This window comes from Astyanax mexicanus, chromosome 23, assembly GCF_023375975.1.
Source record: "Astyanax mexicanus isolate ESR-SI-001 chromosome 23, AstMex3_surface, whole genome shotgun sequence".
Taxonomy (NCBI): Eukaryota; Metazoa; Chordata; class Actinopteri; order Characiformes; family Acestrorhamphidae; genus Astyanax; species Astyanax mexicanus.
Window position 1 is genome coordinate 8,511,481 of NC_064430.1, and position 21,702 is coordinate 8,533,182.

General features: G+C 36.6%; 1 protein-coding gene across 3 annotated transcripts in view; it reads right to left on the bottom strand.

Moving 5' to 3' along the window:
- The window catches only part of esrp2 (epithelial splicing regulatory protein 2), a 32,141-nt gene extending 17,659 nt beyond the window's left edge, over positions 1–14,482 (bottom strand). For 2 of the 3 annotated variants that reach the window (XM_022667148.2, XM_049471158.1), the window contains exons 1-5: positions 14,347–14,482; positions 13,963–14,115; positions 12,177–12,305; positions 1,243–1,356; positions 737–851 (exon numbers count right to left, since the gene is read on the bottom strand). In XM_022667148.2, coding sequence (XP_022522869.1) covers positions 737–851; positions 1,243–1,356; positions 12,177–12,305; positions 13,963–14,094 — 490 coding nt within the window. In that variant the 5' untranslated portion in view covers positions 14,095–14,115; positions 14,347–14,482. The remainder of the gene's footprint in view (positions 1–736; positions 852–1,242; positions 1,357–12,176; positions 12,306–13,962; positions 14,116–14,346) is intronic. The other variant, XM_049471157.1, reaches the window with a different exon arrangement.
- Between the last annotated feature and the right edge of the window lie 7,220 nt (positions 14,483–21,702).

Below are 21,702 nucleotides of genomic sequence, written 5' to 3' on the forward strand. Positions count from 1 at the left end.
GGCACGGATGCTCGCACATGGAATAACGAGGCAATAACGTCCTCATGCAATACAAAGTGTGCCCCGCCGGACAGAGCTGTCAGCTTTAAAAACTTCCACATCAAATCTGCGAAAGCATGTGGTGTAAGTACTTTGCTCATTAAACAATCTGCTTAAATGTTAAAAAACATGTAAATAACAGTTAAAGCATAGCAATGGCAAGTAAAAAAATAATAATGAACTGTAAAACTAAAAAATTACAGTTTATAGTCACCTATATGACCATAACTTTTTAATAGTAAAGAAAAAAAATGGATCATAGAAACCTATACCACTTGTTTTATGGGGTGGTCTAAACAAATACTGCCTGAAAGGTCCAAATTATTATGTGGAATAATAAATTATGTGATTTTTAGATGGGTACTTTTACTTTTACTTGAGCAGAATTTTACCAAAGTAAAGGTACTTTTACTTAATTACAATTTTTCAGTATTTTTCCACCTCTGATGAGCAGTATCGAATAGGTAGGATAGGTGAAAAGACTTAATTAATTATAATTAAGAAATTAATTATGTGGTAATACATGAATGTTATACAGATATTTTCAGTAACATCTGGAATTCATGCTTGTAGTTAACCTTATGGGAGCATGGACTAAAAGTGCTGTATTTCACCAAAAGTGTGAAAAAGGTCTATTATTGCCTTCATATATCTTACACTGCAATGCAATGATAAGTAAGTTAGCAACTAAGGATACATTCGAGCATTGAGGGTAGGCTGAGGTCTTTCACTGGACCAGCGTTTGGACAACATCTGTGGAACTCTCTCTTTAAATCCACGAATTGGTAGAAACATTCTGGAAGGACCAGATTCTGAAACACACACAAAAAAGGAGGAAAACCTAAATCAGTCACTTTAATATTTTAAAGCAACAACAGATAAATAAAGAACAGAATTACATGTTAGGTGTTGTTATCATCCCTGTTGAAAGGACTAGAGAACTATAGGACTAGAAGTAATCACTAAGAGCAGTGTGTGGAGCCAGGGCAGGGCCTAGATGCTACAGGAATTATGAATTATAACCACGTCCTTGTTTCTACACCGATTATCCACTGAATATATATGACATTTTGTAGTTGTATAATAGTTACAGACTGTAGTCCTGTATCTGCAGTATTTCTCTGCACTGCCTATTACTGTCCTCCTTTCATGCTAATTGTACGAGTGGATCAGACAGCAGTGCTGCTGGAGTTTTAAACATACCTTTTTGGATGCCTCAGGGTGCAGCGCCTGGCGGATGAGAAGGGGTCCGTCAACACACAGCGTGTAGGAGCTCCGACCCAGAGCCTTTACCTCAGCTGAGACAGCCTGCTGGAACTGCCCATCGAGGGAAAAGACAAAAAACAAAAGAGACAGACAGATTTCCATTAAGTCTCAAATAATTCAGGTACTTTTTTTTTCTTTATTGTAAATGAAAAGTAAAGTGATGCATATTATAAAGGAACACATAAGAAATCATGCAGTAACTTTAAAGTGTTAAACAAAGCAAAATACTCTGAAGCATTTAGGTGCTTATATCTGGGGTTCTGTTAACTTGCAGTGTTATATGAACTTATCCTGTACAACAGAGAAAACTCTTAGTCTTTCTTTCCTGTGGCAGTCCTGATGAGAGCCAGTTTCATCATAACATTTTTGATGGCCTTTGCAGGATACATTCAAAAATTATTGATTGATCTTCATTTCTTAAAGTATTTTTATGTATTAAAACATTACTCAAATAAGGCTATTCACTGTATACCAACTCTACCTCCTCACTACTTTACAACTGATGCTCTCAAACACATTAAGAGGAATACAATTCAAGTAATCAAATCTTGACAAGTTCAGCACAGCTGTTAACTGAAAGCCTGAATTCCAGGTGACTTTACTTGTACTCTAGCAAGAAGCAAGTAGCAATAAAACCTGGGCACGGAACATAAGATGGTGTTTAAGTATTTAAATATACGCCAACCAAAAAAGTTGCTGTTAGGCAAAGCTCTTATCCAAGATATCAACCAGAGAAACTGATACTGTCTGATAATGCAGAAACAAGGTCATAAGGACGGACTCTACATTCTCTATATAACAGATTTCACTTAGTTACAGGTTAAAGATACAGGTTAAATCCAGTCATTCTAAGTATTCTGAGTATGCAGTTTAAACTATTAATACAAATTACTGGATTTTTTTGAGAATCAACAAAGTATTGCTGTACATATCAAGATATTCATATTCACAGACTGGATTAAGTTTAGTGTTTGGTTTAACTGCATTAATTCAATATTTTCCATCTAAACAAATACTTTTCAAAAATGCTAAAATCATGCTTTACGCTAATGCAATGGTCTTAAAAACAGATTTTCTAGATTATTAAAAATAAAAGGTTCCCAAGCAGTTCTGCCAAGTTTTATAGTCATTTTTATTTTATGTTAGATACATTAATTAAGCTTTTAGACTTGAATAGTACAACAACACTTTCTCATTGAGTGTGGTTCTGAAAGATGTACAGCAGGCCTACTTGGGCACCAGATACCCTGATATTCAGACACGCACAGTACATACCTGTAAAGCACTATACTAGGGAAAAACTGGGCACTAGACTACTAGTCCATAATCACTGAGAACAAGTATCACATCACTAGACCATAGAATATTAATGGAAAAAAAACAGCAATAGGGAGTAGGGGTGGGCAATATTATATCGTGTACAATATATCGTAACACAGAAATATCATGATATTAAAAATCCATATCGTGATAATAGGGTTGTTCTGTCTTAAAAGTAGTCTATTATTTACTGTGAAGCTTTAGGTGTATTTATTGTATAATTGTTTTAGTTTGCAGTTTATATGCATGCAGTAAATATTCTGCAATATTTTTTGCTGCATTATATTATTTTATGCTATATTATTTATTTTGCCACATTAAGATTATACTGTTATACTATATTCCTGAAATGAATGAATCATTATTAGTTTTCCTATATCGCCAAGTATATCGGTATCGCAAAAATACCCTGAAATATTGTAATATTGTTTTAGAGCCATATCGCCGACCCTAATAGGGAGTATACACACACCCACTCAGTGTGAGTCGCTCTCCAAGAAAGCCAAAACAAAAAACAGGCCAAACCAGCTTACCATTAACACACCTCCATCTCTCTCTCATCTTACACACCTGTGTTTAGTAGGAAACATTCGTTTTAATGGTCTATTTACTAAACCTGCACATTTCCACAACTGTCAATAACCTCTAGTTCAAACAAAAGCACATATATCCACACACACAGACACACACACACGTCTAACAGGACTAAAAGACTTACACCAACACCTCCAGTGTGTGCACAGATTATCTTTAATGATGCAACCAATCCAGCAGCTCCATTCGTTCATCCTGACAGAGCGGCAACAGCGTCTATAATTGGAGTAATTTCTGCATGGCCAGTGGCCATATCCAACAAGCACAGTACCAAAGATCTGTGTGCTTGTACCAGCATGCACACACACAGAGATGTGCTGACAGTGTATCAGACCTAACCAAATGAAGCAAAGGCATGGAAATAATCCACAGAAATAAAAGCACATCACCAGCTCTTACAAATCAGCTTTAAATACAGGTAATACTGAAAACTCTCACTCACACACACTCACACAAAATTCATCTATTACACACAACAACTAAATTACCCCTTTACTAGAACATTAGTTACTGATTGACAAGTGATTTGGAGGTGTGCATCAGAAGGGGGAAGACAATCTTCATGTCTTCCTGTAAATCTGCCCCACATTTCATAATAATATACTAGCATTTTAGTAATTGACAGCTCTTTATTTACCATTATGTAAAAAAATAAAGAAACATATATTATTTATTATTATTAATAATAATTATTTTGTGAACATTAGCAACTTACCTAGTCTCTTATTTTGTTTTACACAAAATGTAACAAATAATGTGGCAAAAAATCTATCAATATACTAAAGTGCTGAATATTTAGTTCCTGCATATACATTACAAATAATTATACAGAAAAAATATAATATTTAAAGCTCCACCAGGTAGGATTGAGATTTTGTGCTCGTGGGCTCCCCCTACAGTTGTAGAGTGTAATAAATGTTTCAGGCGGATTAGTTTCTCTTTCGTTTTCTGGCTTTTACAGATATATTCGGTCTCTTTCCAGCTTCTACCAGAGTGTCTGTATGTTAGTTTGTAAAGAATGAACCAGTAGTCCTTGTAGAACTGTTACAACTAAAGATCGGAAAGCAGGGCGCAGTTCTCGCGAGCGTTGGTCGCGGCTGCCTCAGAAAACTTAGAGTCTTGTTTGAGCTCAGAGGAGTCCGGCACAGACAGGAGAGCACTGCTATTCCTCCTATTACACCTCAATGCAGCGCTGCAGTGAGTTTCAAGTTGTAATTTTACTTCTTTAAAAAGATAAAAAATCAAGGAAATCCTACCTAGTGCTGCTTTAAAGCAGCAATCTGCAAGAATCTTAAAAGTACTCTTCCATGTGCTCTGTGCAATTATACATTCTCACCACAGAGGACAATAAATCACCAAATCAGACTGTCTCTTTAAGTAATAAACTAGGCATAGAATAACAATGTAATAAACCTAAAATTAATCTTTTATGGTGTACTTTTAAACTTTGTAGTGTATTTTTAGATGCTAAACTTACACTAAAAGAGCTTTTAAATATACACTAAGCAGCATTACAGTCTTTTTATGGTTCCATCCAGATATTATGGGATAAATTAACTGAAATGTCTGATTACCTGTCTAAACTTGGCCTAAAAACACATCTACCCACCTAAGCCTTGACCTTAAGGGGTCTGACAGCGCAGCAGTAGGTGACTCCTGAGACATATTCATACACACAACTCAGGATCTTCAGGCCTCTTTCTGAAGTCACTAAGCTCTTAAGTAGAGGTCTTCTAGTACAGAACTTCCATCATAATGACAGAAAAGAACCGCTCAAACTGACGCCGCGTCTGCATGTTTGCTTACGGCCACGGTCGCAGCTATGCAGCCCCGCCTTGCACAAATCAGCAACCGGATTAGTTCCTACCCCACAAAGGGCTTTGGAGAAATGAGTGACACACCCTGCCTGTTTTGGCTCTTTCCTCAGAGGCAAAACAACACTGTGCGAAAGAAAGAGAGAGAAAGAGAGAGAAAGAGAGAAAGAGAGAGAAAGAGAGAGAAAGAGAGAGAGAGAGAGAGAGAGAGAGAGAGAGAGCGCAAGTGAGCTGGGGGCACACAAGGTCAAAAACAACCATTGCAACCAAGTAGAAGAAGCGAACATGCAAATCATCTTAAGTACATTCCTACTCAACACCACACATTTCAGAAAAAGGTGACATTATAATACACTACTTCTTAATGATAAGGTCTCCTAAATAGTTCCTGGCTTGACTGTATGGTCCAAAAACACGTGTTCACATGCACATACATAATTTAAAATATATATTATTAAAGATAATGAAAAGAAACGTCACCTGCACCCAATTCCAAAAAAAGGATGCTTTTAATGGTGGGAATGCTGATCTTTATTATCTCAGCTTTTAGTTTAAGCAAAATTAAGCGAGTGCACAGTCTTGAGAGGGAGTGCTTTTTTTCTGGCAGGGGTGAGGAACTTGGCGCAACAGAGTGCCATGCACCACTTAAAATCGGTTTGAGGTCAGTAAGCACAACTAGAATTCATACATAAAGGCACACTGTTGATGTTTGAAAAAAAAAAAAATTAAGTGCCTTTATAGTTGGAAAAATACAGTAGTTTTGGTGTCACACTGCAGCTTAGTGAGCGTAGCATCCTAAAGAACTTTCCAAAGTAACAATCCTGTCATCACCTACACCATCTTTCTATATTTGACACTAACCAGAATGGCCAAATGTTAATTCATGCAAGGCATTGTGTTAAATGGCAGAATGAAAATGCAGATTATCCTCAGACTCAATTGATAAATAAGGGCTAATCTACAGTTACAGTAGATACAAAAATCTCCAGTGTTGTACAATTAGTTGTACCCATACTGCTGCATGATGCACATTAATGTGAAGGTAGAGACGGATTTCAGCTCAATGCCTGTTCCTTTTTTTCTTTAATTAACAGATGAGGACAGCCTACTGCAGCTTTCTGTAATTGATCTCAAAGATTGAACCATACAAAAAACCTAATTGATGAGGGCAGAGACCAAATTTTGGTCCTTTTGCCTGGACCTCGTTTTTCAGTACTTTTAACACTTGCTATTTAGCTTTTAGACCAAAATCCAAAGCCCAAAACTCTGGACCGAACAAGGTGTGTGAGCGAAAGCACCCTTAAAAAAAAGACTCAACAGTTCAGTTTGTGGCGTCACTTTCACATTACTTGAGTCATTCCAACAATGAAAGTGCGAGAGTGAGAGCGAATTGATTTCTAGTGCACACACACAGCCAATCAATCAGCACTACCTAAGGTTGTTTGTCTAAGTCTCATAGGAGGGACAACTCCAAGATAAGGCAATGGGAAGGGTGTACAAATAAAAGCAACACAACCATATCACCACATAAAATGCACATTCATCAGATACATTGGAACCTGTTTATCCTACAGTCCACATCTGCACATAATCCTTAACCAACCAAGTAGTTGCACGATCACGTTGGCAACTGTCAAATTTATTAGATACATTTATTGTCCACAAAAAATTCTTATTGTGACATGCCTATACAGTACAAATTGAAAAGATTGAAACTTTTAAATGTATTAATTTAATTTTTGTTTATAAAGAATGCTAGCATTCTGTCTTTATTTTATACATTTTCTGCAAAATAATTGTAGGCGACTTCAGGGAATCATCTATTCTCATGCATGACCTTAAGTTAAAAACATTATTTCAATTTCGTTTTGAAATAAAGTCACCTTTAAAGCAGCATTAAGTGCTAATTCGTTTTTTTTTTTTTGCTCCTGAGCTTCCGTTAAAGTTACAGTGGAGTATAATTAACTAACTTTTACTCCACGGTGTAAATACAAATCAGACTGTGAGCTCCCCGTACGGACAATTATACCATGTACATTTGTACAAGCATTTGTACAAGGATAAAGAAGAAATTAAGTGCACTTAGGCAGCAGAGTAGTAATATTACAGGGTTTTGCACAAAGAAAAAGACTTGGGAAATGCATAGTTTTTCAGTTATCAAGAGTTACATAGTGCTGCAGTAGCAGCGTTCTGGCCTTGATTGGCAACTGACAGAGACAGCGTTCTTATTATCAGAGGCAGTGGACCATCAGCTTGATGTTAAAGCTGTTGTTTTAAAGTAACCAGACTAAATTAAAATGTTTCTTTAGCCCTTTTAGCCCTCAGGTGAGCTCTAGGTTTGTGTGTGTGTGGACAGGGTGAATTATGGCTCTGGGCCCTGAGAGTCTGACTCACTGGTTTGCACCTGCCTGTATGGGTTTGGGGTGACGCCATGAGCGTGAGTGCATGTTGGTGCGCAAGTTAAAGTGAGAGACGGGCATTTCTGGAAGAGAGGTGAACGAGAGCGAGCGAGTGAAAGATTGGGCCTTGCTTTAGGCTGGTAGGAGCATGTCTGCTCCTGTGGAACTGGGTAGATGGGCGTCACTCTCTCAGGGAGAGGCTGGGAAAGCAGCAGCAGCAGCAGCAGCAGCAGTAGTAATAGTAGTAGTAGCAGCCTCATCTACCTGTTTACATACAGTCCTACCCAAATCACCCATCTCATTTGGGTTTAGGAAATTGTTAATGATCTCAAGGTAGCTGGGACCACAATTACCAGTAACACATTATGCCATAATGGATTAAAATCCTGCAATGCCTGCCATGTTTTGAAGAAGAGAAAAGCTGACTATGACCTAAAGAACATCATCCACCATCCAGGGTTTTTTTCTCTGCTAAGGGTACAGGACAACTTAACTGCATCAATGGGACAATGAATGAATTCATGTACTGTAAAATCCTGAGTGACAACCTCCTTCCCTCCGCCAAGACATTTAAAATGGGTAGTGGCTTGGTCTTCCAGCATGACGATGACCCAAAACATACAGCCAAGGCAAGTGGTTCAAAAAGAAGCACATTAAAGTCATAAAGTGCCTTAGCCAGTCTTCAGATCCCATAGAAAACCTATGGATGGAGCTGAAGCTCCAAGTTGCCAAGCGACAGCCTCAAAATCTTAATGATTTAGAGATGATCTGCAAAGAGGAGTGGAACGAAATTCCTCCTGATGTGTGCGCAAACCTCATTATCAACTACAAAAAAAAAAAAAAAAAAAAAAAAACATCTGACTGCTGTGCTTGCCAACAAGGGTTTTGCCACCAAGTATTAAGTTTGTTGTCTAGAAAGATCAAATACTTATGTCTCTCTGCAAAATTGCAAATAAATTTATGTTACTATTAAAATTAACCTACTATTAAATGTGGGCAAATGTACAAAACCAGCAAGGGATCAAATAATTGTTTTGACTGGTACTGTATCTACCATTTATACTGCAGCATTATACAGAGATCTGAGGGCAACTGAAGGACATACCTTTTTCAGTACTATTAGCTGGTTAATTATTCAAAGATTTGGATATAAGAAAAAGGACTGTAATAATTTATAAATTAGTTTGTGTATACACAATGTACATAGAATTAGACTTAAATATGGAATATAAATGCATTTTAACTGTATACATTTTCTTATTCTATCCTTCATATAGCAGACAGTAGCTTTCCTAACAGATGACGTACGTATGTGTAAACGTGTGCTGGGGGAAGGGGCACAGTGTACCACACTGACTACTCATATCAGATCAATAGTTCACCAAACCTAACAGAGCGAGGTCGCCGCCACACAGTAAACGACCAGACTTCATTCAGACATTTAAGTTGCTCTTAACTTAACTTAGACTAAATTAAATCGATTGGAACACAGACAGAGCTACAGTAGTCCTGTGTCAGGAGAAAGTGTTTCCCTTGGTGAGGAATGCAAGGAGAAATTGATTTTTCTGGTTAATCTTTACTGAGCTCATGGAGATCAACTGCATTTGAAATCAGATGTATGAGTCAGGCTGACTAAACTAGCACAACACAGGTCACAAAACTTTCAAAAACATCCAAAAGAACCAAGCAGCAACCTGACTGTAAAAATCTTGGAGGAACAAATAGAATCCATATTAACCATAAAACCTTACTAAATAATTCTAAATACCAAATTAAGTACCAGAGAAAATACTAAGAGTGTGCAGATCTGTCCTGAACGTAAATCTAAAGTATAAAATATATTCTGGTTTGTTTAACATTTTTACAGAATAGTTCATGTGTTCCTATATAGCTTTATAGTCTTCAATATTAAATGTACAATGTCAAAAACATAAAAAGAAAAAAAAAACGCACTGAATGAGAAAAGGTTTGTCCAAACTTTGGACAGCTACTGTGTTGTTCTGTGTGGAACTTTGCATCCGGTTTAACTTTGGTGATCTTTCACACCTATATTTGCATCCACAGCAAATACAGATCTGACTACAGAAGGAGTAGCCCAGACTAGAAGACACAAAACAGGGAAGATGCTCATAGCACTAATTTGCATGTTTGCTGTATCTCAATAGGACGGTTTCTTGCCGGTTCAGATAATTGTGTGAAAATGTAGTAAAAGTAAAAAGTAATCTAAAAAATAATTACTCCAGTAAGGTATAGATGACCAACATTTATACATAAGTAAGGTAAAAGTATTGGTATTTTTTCACTTAATATGGTACTTCTGTTAGTCAGCCTACTTATCATTAATTGCCAATTAGCTCCAAGCTAAAGGCTGCTTCACACAAAACATCCCCACTGCACTACAATTTGATATTTAAATCTAAATGGTGCAATTTAATAAGTTTCAAGCAAAACTCAGGTATGAATATATTTAGGCACAGTTTCCCAAACAGGGATTAAGAAGGCTAGTCTTGGACTACAGAGCATTTAGAATAGAGATTTTCTACTAAACTAAAACTAGGCTTAATCCTTATAGGTGCAAACATGTGCAGGCAGTAGCAATTCTTGATTATTATTTTTTTTATTCAGCGTTTTGTCAAATCGTCAAGAGTATTGTTACCGCGAAAAATAACATTACATTTTGTGATATTATTTTAGAGCCACATCGCCTACCTCTAACAGGCAGCCTGTTCAATACAGCACTGCTAAGCCAAACAAAGAGCTTGAAGTTCCTCACATTTACTCAATACTTGCCATAAACCCTCCCTGCACTTCATGACTAAAGCCGCATCCACAAGCCTGCTCCAACCTGAAAGCCAGAGAGGCTGGGTTGGTCAGAAAGTCTAATCTCAAGCTCGGATCTCTCTCTGTGGGGCCAATAATGACAGGGTTTCAATTATGAAATAGTGGGGGGTGGGAAGGAGTCGAGTGAGCGCAAACAAATTCTCTCGACGGGGACGTTGAGAAACACGTTTGGCAACATATGCCTTTTGTCAAAACATACCTGTGCACTTCAGGAGGAACCTGAAACTGTCCACATCCTGGTTGTTAGAGCGCTTGATCAGGATACCTTTCAGGACAAAAAAACACTGGTAACTGCACCCTCTCTGTTTTTCCCTTGTTTGTCCTATTGGTCTACCCCCCAACTCCCTCAAACGCCCCTTCTTTCTAGCCCCAAGCCAGTGACATTTACAGCAGCTAAAGAGGAGCGTTCCCAGGTAAACATTCCGTCTTCCAGGTGTCGGCAGATCACACCAGACTAAAACAAGACCAGGCCTGCAACTTTCCACTGTAACCAAGAGCTTCCCTGACAACCCTGCCTATCTCACCCCAGCATAGAAAAAGTCACACACACACCTACACACGCACATACCACAAACAATTTAGAATTTAACTTAAAACTGTGTCTAATCGGTAAGATGTTGGTGCAAGTGCGTGTTTCTGTTGTAAAAAGGAAGAACACAAAAAAGCACAATAACATTTAAGACTGAGGGTCCACCTACCTAACCTGTGCTTACATGGCATTTAGTTTTAAGGCGTCACTGAAACAGACACCTGCTGACAACACAGATCAAACAGAGCAGCCTTAATCTAGGACAACTGAAACTTCAAGCACTTCTCCAGACAGACAAGCAAACTGGAATTTAGTTTGACATTTTCAAGTAACAGACGTTCTATTATTTTTGATATTATGGCACTACTGCTTTAAATTGCAGTCTAACAAAGTTCAAACACGTCATTACCTTAATTAAGTAGAGATGTTGTGTATCTATTTTATTTTAGTAACTATTTTTACATTTTCACACAATTATCTGAACTTTCTATTAATTATATTTTAAAAATAGCCTTGTTAATTCAATTTCATTTTAGCTTCTCATCGTTCAATAAAACCCCTATCCAGATAAATCTTTCCATCCAGATAGAATGAATCTGATTGTGGTTGGATGTATTGAAGTCTAAACATATATCATTCTGACACCCTATTGGTTTATACTGTGATCTATCACACATCCTGCACACGCCCCACTCCCACACACAGACTCCAGCAAGAACATAGCAGACGTATGTAGCCTAGTATGAAGACGATTCGTGCAGAGACTCAAGAGGACTCTAGACAAACTCCAGTCCAACTAAGCTTCTTTAATATATTTACATTCTACTAAAATACATTACAATGGGCATATAAGCAGCTGAAACACTAAGGAGCCTAGTGCATCCCAAATGTATCAACATTAACATTTTAATACAACATTACAGTCATTATATCTTTTCGAAAAATGTGTTTTGGCGTGGCCTAAGATTTTGTCTTTAATGGCTTTATTTTTTCCTCTTACATTACTTTTACTTTTATACTTTAAGTAGTTTTGAAAGCAGAACTTTTACACTTTTACTTAAAGAGTAAAAAGCCTTAATATCTATACTTCTACCTACAGAGTAATAAATGAAAATACTTTTCCACACCTTTATAGCCTAATAAATTAGTACATTTTGCAAAGTGGACCATTTTCTACACTTCTGAGATAAAGGGGCAATCTTGGATCTGCATTAGGGTGGGGCAATTAGACTACCCTTAAGGCGACTGTTTAACCCCACCTCTAAAGGAAAAAAAAAGTCTGGGAAGAACCTCCCTTGTTCTCTACTCAGAGCCAAAACAAGCCAGGTGATCTGGGTGATTATTGGGTGCACCTTTAGTCCAAACGCTCCTCACCTGTTGCAGAACTGTGTCCAGATGATCTGCTTTGCCAAGCTCCTCCACAGTCAGTCCAGTCTCCTCCTTGCACTGGTCTGTCAGCTCTAGCGTGTCTGGTTTAATCAGTCGTTGCTGAATCTTTCCCACCTGTCAAGAAAAGCAACTTTTTTTCGGTCACAGCATGCAGCACTCAACAGCTCATTTTCAGTTACGACAAGAAGCAGCCTAACCTGTATCATAAAGCCATGAAGTGCTTGAACTCAACCCAATCTGAACCACACACCTGAACATATTCAGCTATTAAAATGAATTTTTTTAATAAGATAGTGCTGGGTGATATTTAATTTCAGTTTTAATAGGTAATCAAACATATTTATAGATAAAAAGAGAAAAAGTGCTTGAAAGAGCTTTAATAAAAATATGAATACCATCTTTTACCAATTTGTTTGGTTAACTTTTGCAAGAAAACATAGTTAATAACATGCAAAAACAACAACAAAAAATCTTTACAACCATTTAAATTTTATTTAAATAATCAACATAAAAAAAAAAATCAATGTTGTTTCTGTTCCATCTGTTTATCCTGAAATTTCACAACAGTAAAACTACCAGTAACACTTTTTATTAGTTTAAAAACCAGGAAAATGGAGATTCAAGAATGCAGCTTGACAATTAGTTTAAAACATGTTAATACAACTGATTAGTTTTTAGCATTTATTATCATTGCTCCTAAACCTGGCCTTATATACCTATACTTAACTAAATGTTTACCTAAAATAAGGCATGCATTAAATATTCAGCAAGAAAAATAATTTGGCCAAAAAAAAAAGGAATTTGGTCAGTTAAGTGAAAAGTAATTTATGCTTAATAATTATTATTTTTTTACTTAATTACTTTTTTGCTAAATTACTTTAACAATGCGAATTGCTCTGGTATGATGTTAAAAAAACGTAAGATTAAAATTCTAGTTTTAGTAATTGCCTTAAAAAAAAAAACATAATTCATGCAGTGGTGCAAAGAGTGCTAAAAATTGCCCACATTTTTTATTTTCTTCAGCTTCAGTTCGGTCATAAACGATTATTTCAGTGCTCCCTAAAAAAACTTGTGACGTAAATTAAAAAAAATACCGTGATACTGACTGTAAATATCGCCCAGCACTAAATAGTTTAAATCCAACACTTCTGTGAGTGAACTGAACACACCTGCTTTAGATAGACAGACTAATAGCTTGGCTAGCTAGTAGTTATTGTATGAAAACACAAGTCACTCATTTTTAAAGAAGGTGCAATAGCTACAGCTGCAAAGTTACAGTTAGCTAGGTTAGATAGGGCCACACACACACACACACAAAAACACACACACAGACTTTTACACACACACAGACTTTTACACACATTTTCACAGGTCACTCACAAAAACACAGGTTGTAGCCTGCAGACCTCATGGTGCTGACATGTTACCACAAAAGACACGCTTTGTCCTCTCAACCTTAATTAATATCCGTTTCTTTTTCCCTTATTACTTTAATTGTTACATAATAAACTAGCTCACATTCACGTACAGCTTTAGCTCTGTATGTTTCCTACTAAAACTAGCTAATTAAGAGGCCAGTAAAGCGTGTGTTGTTGATAAATGCCAGCTGTCAGTGCAGTGAGGCTTTAGTTATCTAGCTTAGTTTGCTACAACAGGGGCTGTTTGTAGCCTACCTGAGAAAGTAATAGAGATAGATAAAAAAGATAAAAAAAGAGACAAAAAGAGACAGAGAGAGAGAGAGAAACCTCACAACGAGTGAAAAGGTCCGTACCTTCTTCTCATGTAGGTCCACAATTTGCCACACCAACAGAATTATTTCCCTCTCATCCGAACCCAGTTTACCCCCATTTGCACCAGCTGTTGCCCCAAAGAACACCACCAGAGTATCACTGTGCGAAGCCATCAGGGACCACAAGGGTATAAACTACAATTAAGAGCAAAGATCCACAAAAAAAGAACAAAAAAAAGAGAAAAAGAAAAAAAAAACAGAAAAAAACACACACACAGTAACACGAGGGTTCACCTTTTCTCCAAAGTGATAAGAGAAGCAAACAAAAGGTCTGGAAAACTCAATAATAATGGTAAAAGGCGAAGTGTGGAAAAGAGGATTATTTCAGGAGAAGGACACGGCAGAGAGTGCGGCCGGAGACTCTACCTGCTGAGGCTTTTCTATCCAGAGTTACTGGTTGGACTGGTAAAGGAAGGGTGGAAAACACAGCGCTTTCTCTCACGCTAACCCCATAACAAGCCCTCCAGCTCTTTCTCTCTCTACCTTTCCTTTTTTTTTTCTCTCCCTCTACCGGTTACCTGGCTTTGACTCGGCCTCCCAGCTTGGACTCGCTCTCTCTCCCAGGGGAGGCTCTTGATTGGCTGAATACAAAAGGTAAGGGCGGGCCAACCCGGCACAACACCTATGAAACCCAATATGATTGGTCTGTTATGAGCTGAGAGGAAGTAGATGTGGAGAAGGATCCATTTTCTCATGTTTGCTCACCTTTCCAGCTGTACGTGTCCTCCAAACATTCAAACTTCCAAACCTCCAGACCTCCAAACCTTCTGGTCTTTTAGAGATTAAAAATTAAATATAACAAACAAACAGGCTGTGGAATTTAGCTTAATAAGTTAGTGTATTAATAAAAAATTTTTAAAAAGCCAAAATATTTAAATATAGATTGTGGTAAAAAAAAAAAAAAAAGAGGGATTTCAATTCAATTCCCGCCACATTTATTTGCTATTAATACAAGAGAAAAAAAAAATAAAACATTGTATGGGTTTATTGCTGTTTATGGTAGTAAGAAGTAAGAGCGTTCAGTTCAAATCTGTGTAACTTAGCATCATGTATTAGTAAATTACACGTGGGGAGATTTATTTGGTGTAAAAAAGCAATAAAAGGAAAAAAAAAACTAAATGTTTGTGGTCAGTGTAAAAAAATGAATAATTAATATAATATTTTATATAATATATATAATATAATATATATATAATATAATATTATATAATATAATATAATGAATAATATAATATAATATTTTTTTTATCTGAATTTGTTTATGTATGCTTTTGAAGTGAAGAAAAAAAAGGTTTATTGGTTGTGTTTAAAAAATTAGATTTCCTTTCATTTCAGAGGAGAGTTCCTTCAGTTCAAAGCTGTGTAATTTAGCGTCATGTATTAATGATTTACATTTGGGGAGATTTACTTGTTATATAAAAAGCAAAAAAACTATTGAAAAAAAATCTAAATGTTTGTGGTCAGTGTTAAGAAAATGAGAGATTTCTTTCAATTAAATAATAAAAAAAACAATGTTCCATCTAAATTTATTTATATATGCTAAAAGTGAACTATATATATTGGCTGTGTTTAACAAATGAGAGGCTTCCTTCAGTTCAAAGCTGTTTAATTTTAGCTTAATGGCTTAGTGAATTGGGTTTGAGCAGATTTATTTGCTGATATATTTGATGAACTTAACAAAATAACAAAATACTAAATATTTATGGTCAGTGTTAAAAAATAAGCTTTCCTTCCTTAATTCAATTAAACTTTATTGGCATTATACTGATATTAAATATATACTGGGTTGTACAGAACAACAAACAATTGTTAGGCAAGCTTTTCAGTGTCTAACTAGATTCATTTGCTGATGAAATTAACAAAGATAAATAAAATGTTTATATACCATTTTATAAAACAAGAGGGTACTTTAAATTTAGTTAAACAAACTTTATGAGGGCATTTAGCAATGTATTAAAAAGATTTCAGGGAGTTTACTCAGTAATATTACTGAATTATTGTTCCAGGAATGTTCTGAAAATGTGTGATGTAATAATATTGCATACGAGCTGGATGTGCATTTGCACATCTGTGTCAGCAATTAGTGCAACTTTAGGTAGCTGAATGCTTTCATTAGAATAGGTGGGGTCAAAAATGATTTGGACATATGGTGTATATTTGAACCATATCTTAACCTATAATCTATATATATATATATATATATATATATATATATATATATATATATATATATATATATATATATATATATAAAAGCAATGAGTATTCACCCACAGTAATTCATTTTGTACGTGTGTGTGTGTGTGTGTGTGTGTGTGTGTGTGTGTGTGTGTGTGTGTGTGTGTGAGAGAGAGAGCGAGAGCGAGAGAGTGTGTGTGTCAAGTGAAACTTTCAAGTCTGGTTTTCCTCTTCTTTTTTTTTATTTTCTGTCTGCTCAGCAAAAGTAAGTGTTTACTACACTTCACCCATTGATACCGATGTCTGACGCACAGTCTAACATCTTTACAGCTAATACTGAAATAAATGACACCCTCTCACTTCCTTTTTCTTAAGTAATGAAGTAAAGATTGAGGTCTAAATAACAAGATTCAGGGCTAAAGCACATTTCTCCTTATACCAAACCAAAGATAAAAAAACTAAACTACTGAACAAATTCCAAATAATCAGTTGATTTTGCTGTTAATATATGTCGTTGTTTATGACCCCTGACTATAAAGGTTATGATGTGGTATGTGCTGCATTAGCCCCCTTAAACTGGCATAGTATAATTCACACCCTGGGATCTATCAATTCAATTCAATTCAATTTCATTGCCATTATACTGATACAAGGCTTTACAGGACAACAGCACACTGATTTGCACTGTCCATGCTTATAAACAATCATTCATTTCTTCTTGTGCATGTAAAAAGGGAACTAATAGTAACTAATAGAGTTCTGCTAAAGTCAAATGGCTGTTTGTGTGTTTACATTTGTGTAAAATGCTATTAATGCTTCTTAAATATTACTGGATTTTGTATTCTACCCTCTCTTTTACTTACATTGATAATTCTGCATATCTCAGCTTGTCCAGAAATGCATGTCCTTTAAAGGTGGCTAATAAGAACAAATTCCAAAAACAAGATATAAAGATTCTTACATAATGATACTTTAAAGACCTGACCATACCCTACTACGTGTTAACAATGTGATTAAATACTGATTCAATTAAAAGTAACAGAATATAAAGAACGTGAAAAGGAGCAGCTCAGTTGTACTCACTTGTAAAACATGGATAGGTGGGTTACAGGTGGGCATGTGCTATGAGTGGGTGTGTATAAGTGCTTTTAATCCCCCCATCATTACAGACCACCTAATCGTACCCAGTTCTAGGCGCCATGTCCAGTTTTCAGCCTAGACAAAGGCCCATGTATAACTTCTCCTTGTCCAATCACTGCCCCTAATGCGGTCCATCATTGACGACTATATGAGAAGCCAACATAAACCTCTGGAAGAAAGTATCTGGTTCCCAGATAAGTTAAACATGCTCCACATGGGCATATTGTATCTGTTCTGTATCCGAGGTGATGTTTTGCAAAAGCATTGTGGTTCCAAAAAGGCCTTTAGTTGGCCCATAGTTGACTGCCATGGTGATAGGTGACTCATGAATACAAAGCTTAGTCTCTGCCACTCACTTCCTCTCTAACTCAGTCTTGCCTAATAAACCATCTCCATGTCTGAAGAGGGTAGAAATGAGTTTGTTTTTTTTCTAGTAACGATGGCTTTGGCTAAGGTTTGAATCTTTTACTTTGATTTTACTTTGTAGTCTTGATTTAAGTTCAAATTAAGTAAGGGCACTTTCACACATGAAGTCAGTTTCTCTGGTCCGGAGCAGTTTATGAGTATTCGTAGCGTTTTCACCCTCTGTTTGGTTTGTTTTCACACAGGCAAAATCCTTAATTCACCAAAACACAACAAACCACTCTACCATGTTGTCTCCTCTGATTGGTGAGACTTTATTGAATAATTTATTTTGTTCAAACTGAAGATTCTATGTCATGTTGCTCGATAAAAATATGATCCATTGTTTACAGGTTAACGATTAGAAATGCTTAGCAACCTATAGAGTGGCCCTGAAGCTCAAGAGCCGTTGGTGTTGCTATTAACAATAGGAGTCAGATCTATCTTCTTCAAGTTTTATTTGCAGCAGCATTTAAGGGTATAACTGTGAACCCTTAAATGGAGCTTATGAATCTTGGATAGAGTGTCAACGGGTGATACATAATATGGAATAGATATATACAGAAATAAAGCCTAAGACTACAGAGGAAAAAAAATGTTAAGCAATGGAGTCCAGCGATGTAAGTAATTCTTTGAGGCTAACTGTAAGTGAGTATAATATATCCTTTTTTATTTAATCTAAAGTGTATGTGATTATGAAAATGAGTACTTAATTATATGTAAAAGGCCTGACTGTAAAATGGTGAATATCACTTGAACTTAAAACAATAAGTAAAAAAAAATGGTCCTGAGCTGACAAATACATCAGGTCACTGTTAAATAATTTAGCCATAGGTTGGGTAATTAACATTGCAAATTGGGTAGAAAATGGAATACAAATTAAATAACATTATAATTAAAATAATATACAAGTAATGAAATCTAAGAACAAAAAACAATCCAAGAAAAAAGTACTAACAATGTCCAAAGAAAAGCAAGTAAAACAGTCTGAAAGGTGCAGGTAAACAGAATTGTTTTAAACAATTATGTTGTTGTTAATTTGATGAATTTTTATTTTTATTGTCCATGTCTGCACTGAGGTTTTCAAGATTGTGATCTTGATCATATGGTCAAGAAGATTTACTGTGAAGGCATGGAAAAGTCGTGAAAAGTACATGAACCCTGTGTAGAGTAGCACACAATTCAAACCGTTTGCATAAATGGTATACTATAGTGTACAAAATGAATTTCCAGGTCTGAGTAGAATATGGTACATACTGCTGGTAAAATAAAATAAGAGTTTGGAAACAATGAGGTGGCTGTAGTGAAATGGCCAATAACTTATTAACATTTGAATCCTTTCATGCAGTTTGCCATCAGCAGCCAAAGCCCTGAGAGAGCACAATTGGCCTTGCTCTCTCTGGGTGGGTAGATGGCGCTCTCTCCCCTCATCACTACTAGGGTGATGTCGATAATCACAAGCCGTCTGTGAGCTGATGTATCGGAACCGAGTCACCGAGTTTCCTCTGAGCTCGCTGTGATGCTACTCAGCAATGCTGCATCAGCAGCAGCTCAAAAAGAAGCCGCCACAATCAAACCAAGAATACACTAAAGTGGTCAGGAGTATGAGGTTCATTAACACTGTTGGGAATTGTTGTTGTGATGTCACATTAACCCTTTCAGACACTGCATCCACTTAAAACACTTAAAATGAAGCAGCTAATGAACAAGTTAATAAACCAATAAAACAGTAGAGTTAGATTGGCCCTGTCCACTGCAAAAACACTGCAAAAACAGTAACAGTACTAGAGCCATTGGGAGTAATGTAACAGCTTATATTTACTAATGTAATTAAATGTAATTTACAACACTTTTTAATCATGTTTTTACTGTTTGGACTGATTTATTTGCTATATAGATTTTATAGTAGAATATTAGTCTTCTTTTCTGTGCATTACAGACAAAAAAAAAACATTCATACATTTGTTTCCATCACTGGAGAAAATTCAGGCCTGAAATGGTTAACAAGCATATTTACTTATTTATTGTATAGGATAGGAGCTATTATTCTTTTCTGATTAAATAACTCTTCACACTCATAAAGGCTTTCTGTACAAAATTTAACTGCAGTTCCTTGACTGCAAGTTACACAAAGCAGTTCACAATTCCCCTTTTCTCACTCATCTGTTGGATAGAAAAACACACTCACATGTTGCAACGCAGTGGAAAAAAGTTAAAGCCGATGTTGAAACGCTGAAACAGGCAGACTACTGAAGAAGGCAGTGACGTGCAGATGAGCTAAAAAATTAGAAGGAGCTGATGGAGCACTTTATCACACAGGCTGGAGGGACTAGAATGAACTGAATGAGAACTGCTATAGAAAAGATGTCGTCTCTCAGTCTTGCTGCTGTCTGTATGTTCCAGAAAACAAAAATACTGTATATCATTATTCTGAAATAGAACAGCAACAGCAAAATGCATGGCTTGGAAATTCACTGAAATGTATTCAAACCCGATATTTAGAAACGCACAGTTTGTGTTGGTCATTCTCTAGTTCTTTATCATTTGCCTTAAGATGTTTCTCACAGGATGCTATTGGTCCAGCAGTAACACTGAGATGTAACACTCCACAAGCACCGCTGTGTCTGCCACAATGCATTTACCAGTGCATCTCAAATAACAAATAACTAGGATATCCTTAAAATGTTACTTTATTTCAGTAATTCAGTTGACACTCAGATTGATCCATTTTAAGTGTTTATTTATTTTATTGTTGATGATTATGGCTTACAGCCAATGAAAACCCAAAAATCAGTGTCTCAGAATATTAGAATATTATATAAGACCAACTGGTACTTTTGTCAGTGTGGGCAGAGTGCCAAGTCCTGCAGGAAAATGAAATCCGCATCTCCATAAAAGTTGTCAGCAAAGGGAAGCATGAAGTGCTGTAGGATTTTCTGGGAAAACACTGCACTGACTTCGGACACCAGCAGATGACATGTCTCTCCAAACCATCACTGATTGGTGGAAACTTCACACTAGACCTCAAGCAGCTTGGACTGTGTGTCTCTCCACTCTTCCTCCAGACTCTGCTCCCTTGATTTACAAATTAAATGCAAAATTTACAGATGATCAGCTTTCAAACACAGTATTTTCAATGGGATGTGTGTGCAGTAAACAGTGTTGCGTGTCAGTGTACACTGCACATACGGCGGGCGATCAGTGTGAAAACAGCTTAGCATGGAGCATCATTAGATCATAGCTGTAGTAAGTTATTTGTGTAATAAATCTAATTGAACTGCATCTGGACATCGATTCAGTGCAAATATTAGGACTGTATTTAACATATTTGAGTCAGATTGAGACGAGATCACATTCTCACCAAAAACTTTTTTTTTTTTTTTTTTTTTTACAATTTTAACATTTTATTTCAAATTGTCTCCCATTTGTCTCCCAATTTATCTGGCCAATTGTCCTACAGCTGCCTTCTTCGACACATGTGAAGTCAGGCTCCGCCTCTTTTCCAACTGCTGCTGATGCAGCATTATTGGAGGTAAGCGCAGCGACCTAGGAGTGATGAGGGGAAATGGCGCCATCTACCCACCCAGAGAGAGCAAGGGCAATTGTGCTAAATCTCTGCTGAGATTAAGAATTTGTAAATTGGCGACTTGCATAGTGTATTACATAGGGTGTAGTGTAAAATTCGGGATCAGACCTTTGTCTAGATGGAAACTTAATTTTCTTTAAATATGCAGACAGGTCCTTACTCCCTCACAGTGCTAGACAGCACACATTCGATCACGTTTAGCTGCACGGTGACACTGCATTATGACAGAGCTTCATGTGACTTGGTAGAAGCACATGCTAGGTTTCGCCTTTCCAACCCTTGTGTCATAGTAACCATGTGATTACAGGAGTTCTAAGCACTGTCTGGGAATTGGAAATAGACTAAAATATCACAGTGAAACCCTGTTTTTTCTCTGTGACTGCATTGAAGGAGGCAGTAATCACTGAATCAAGAGG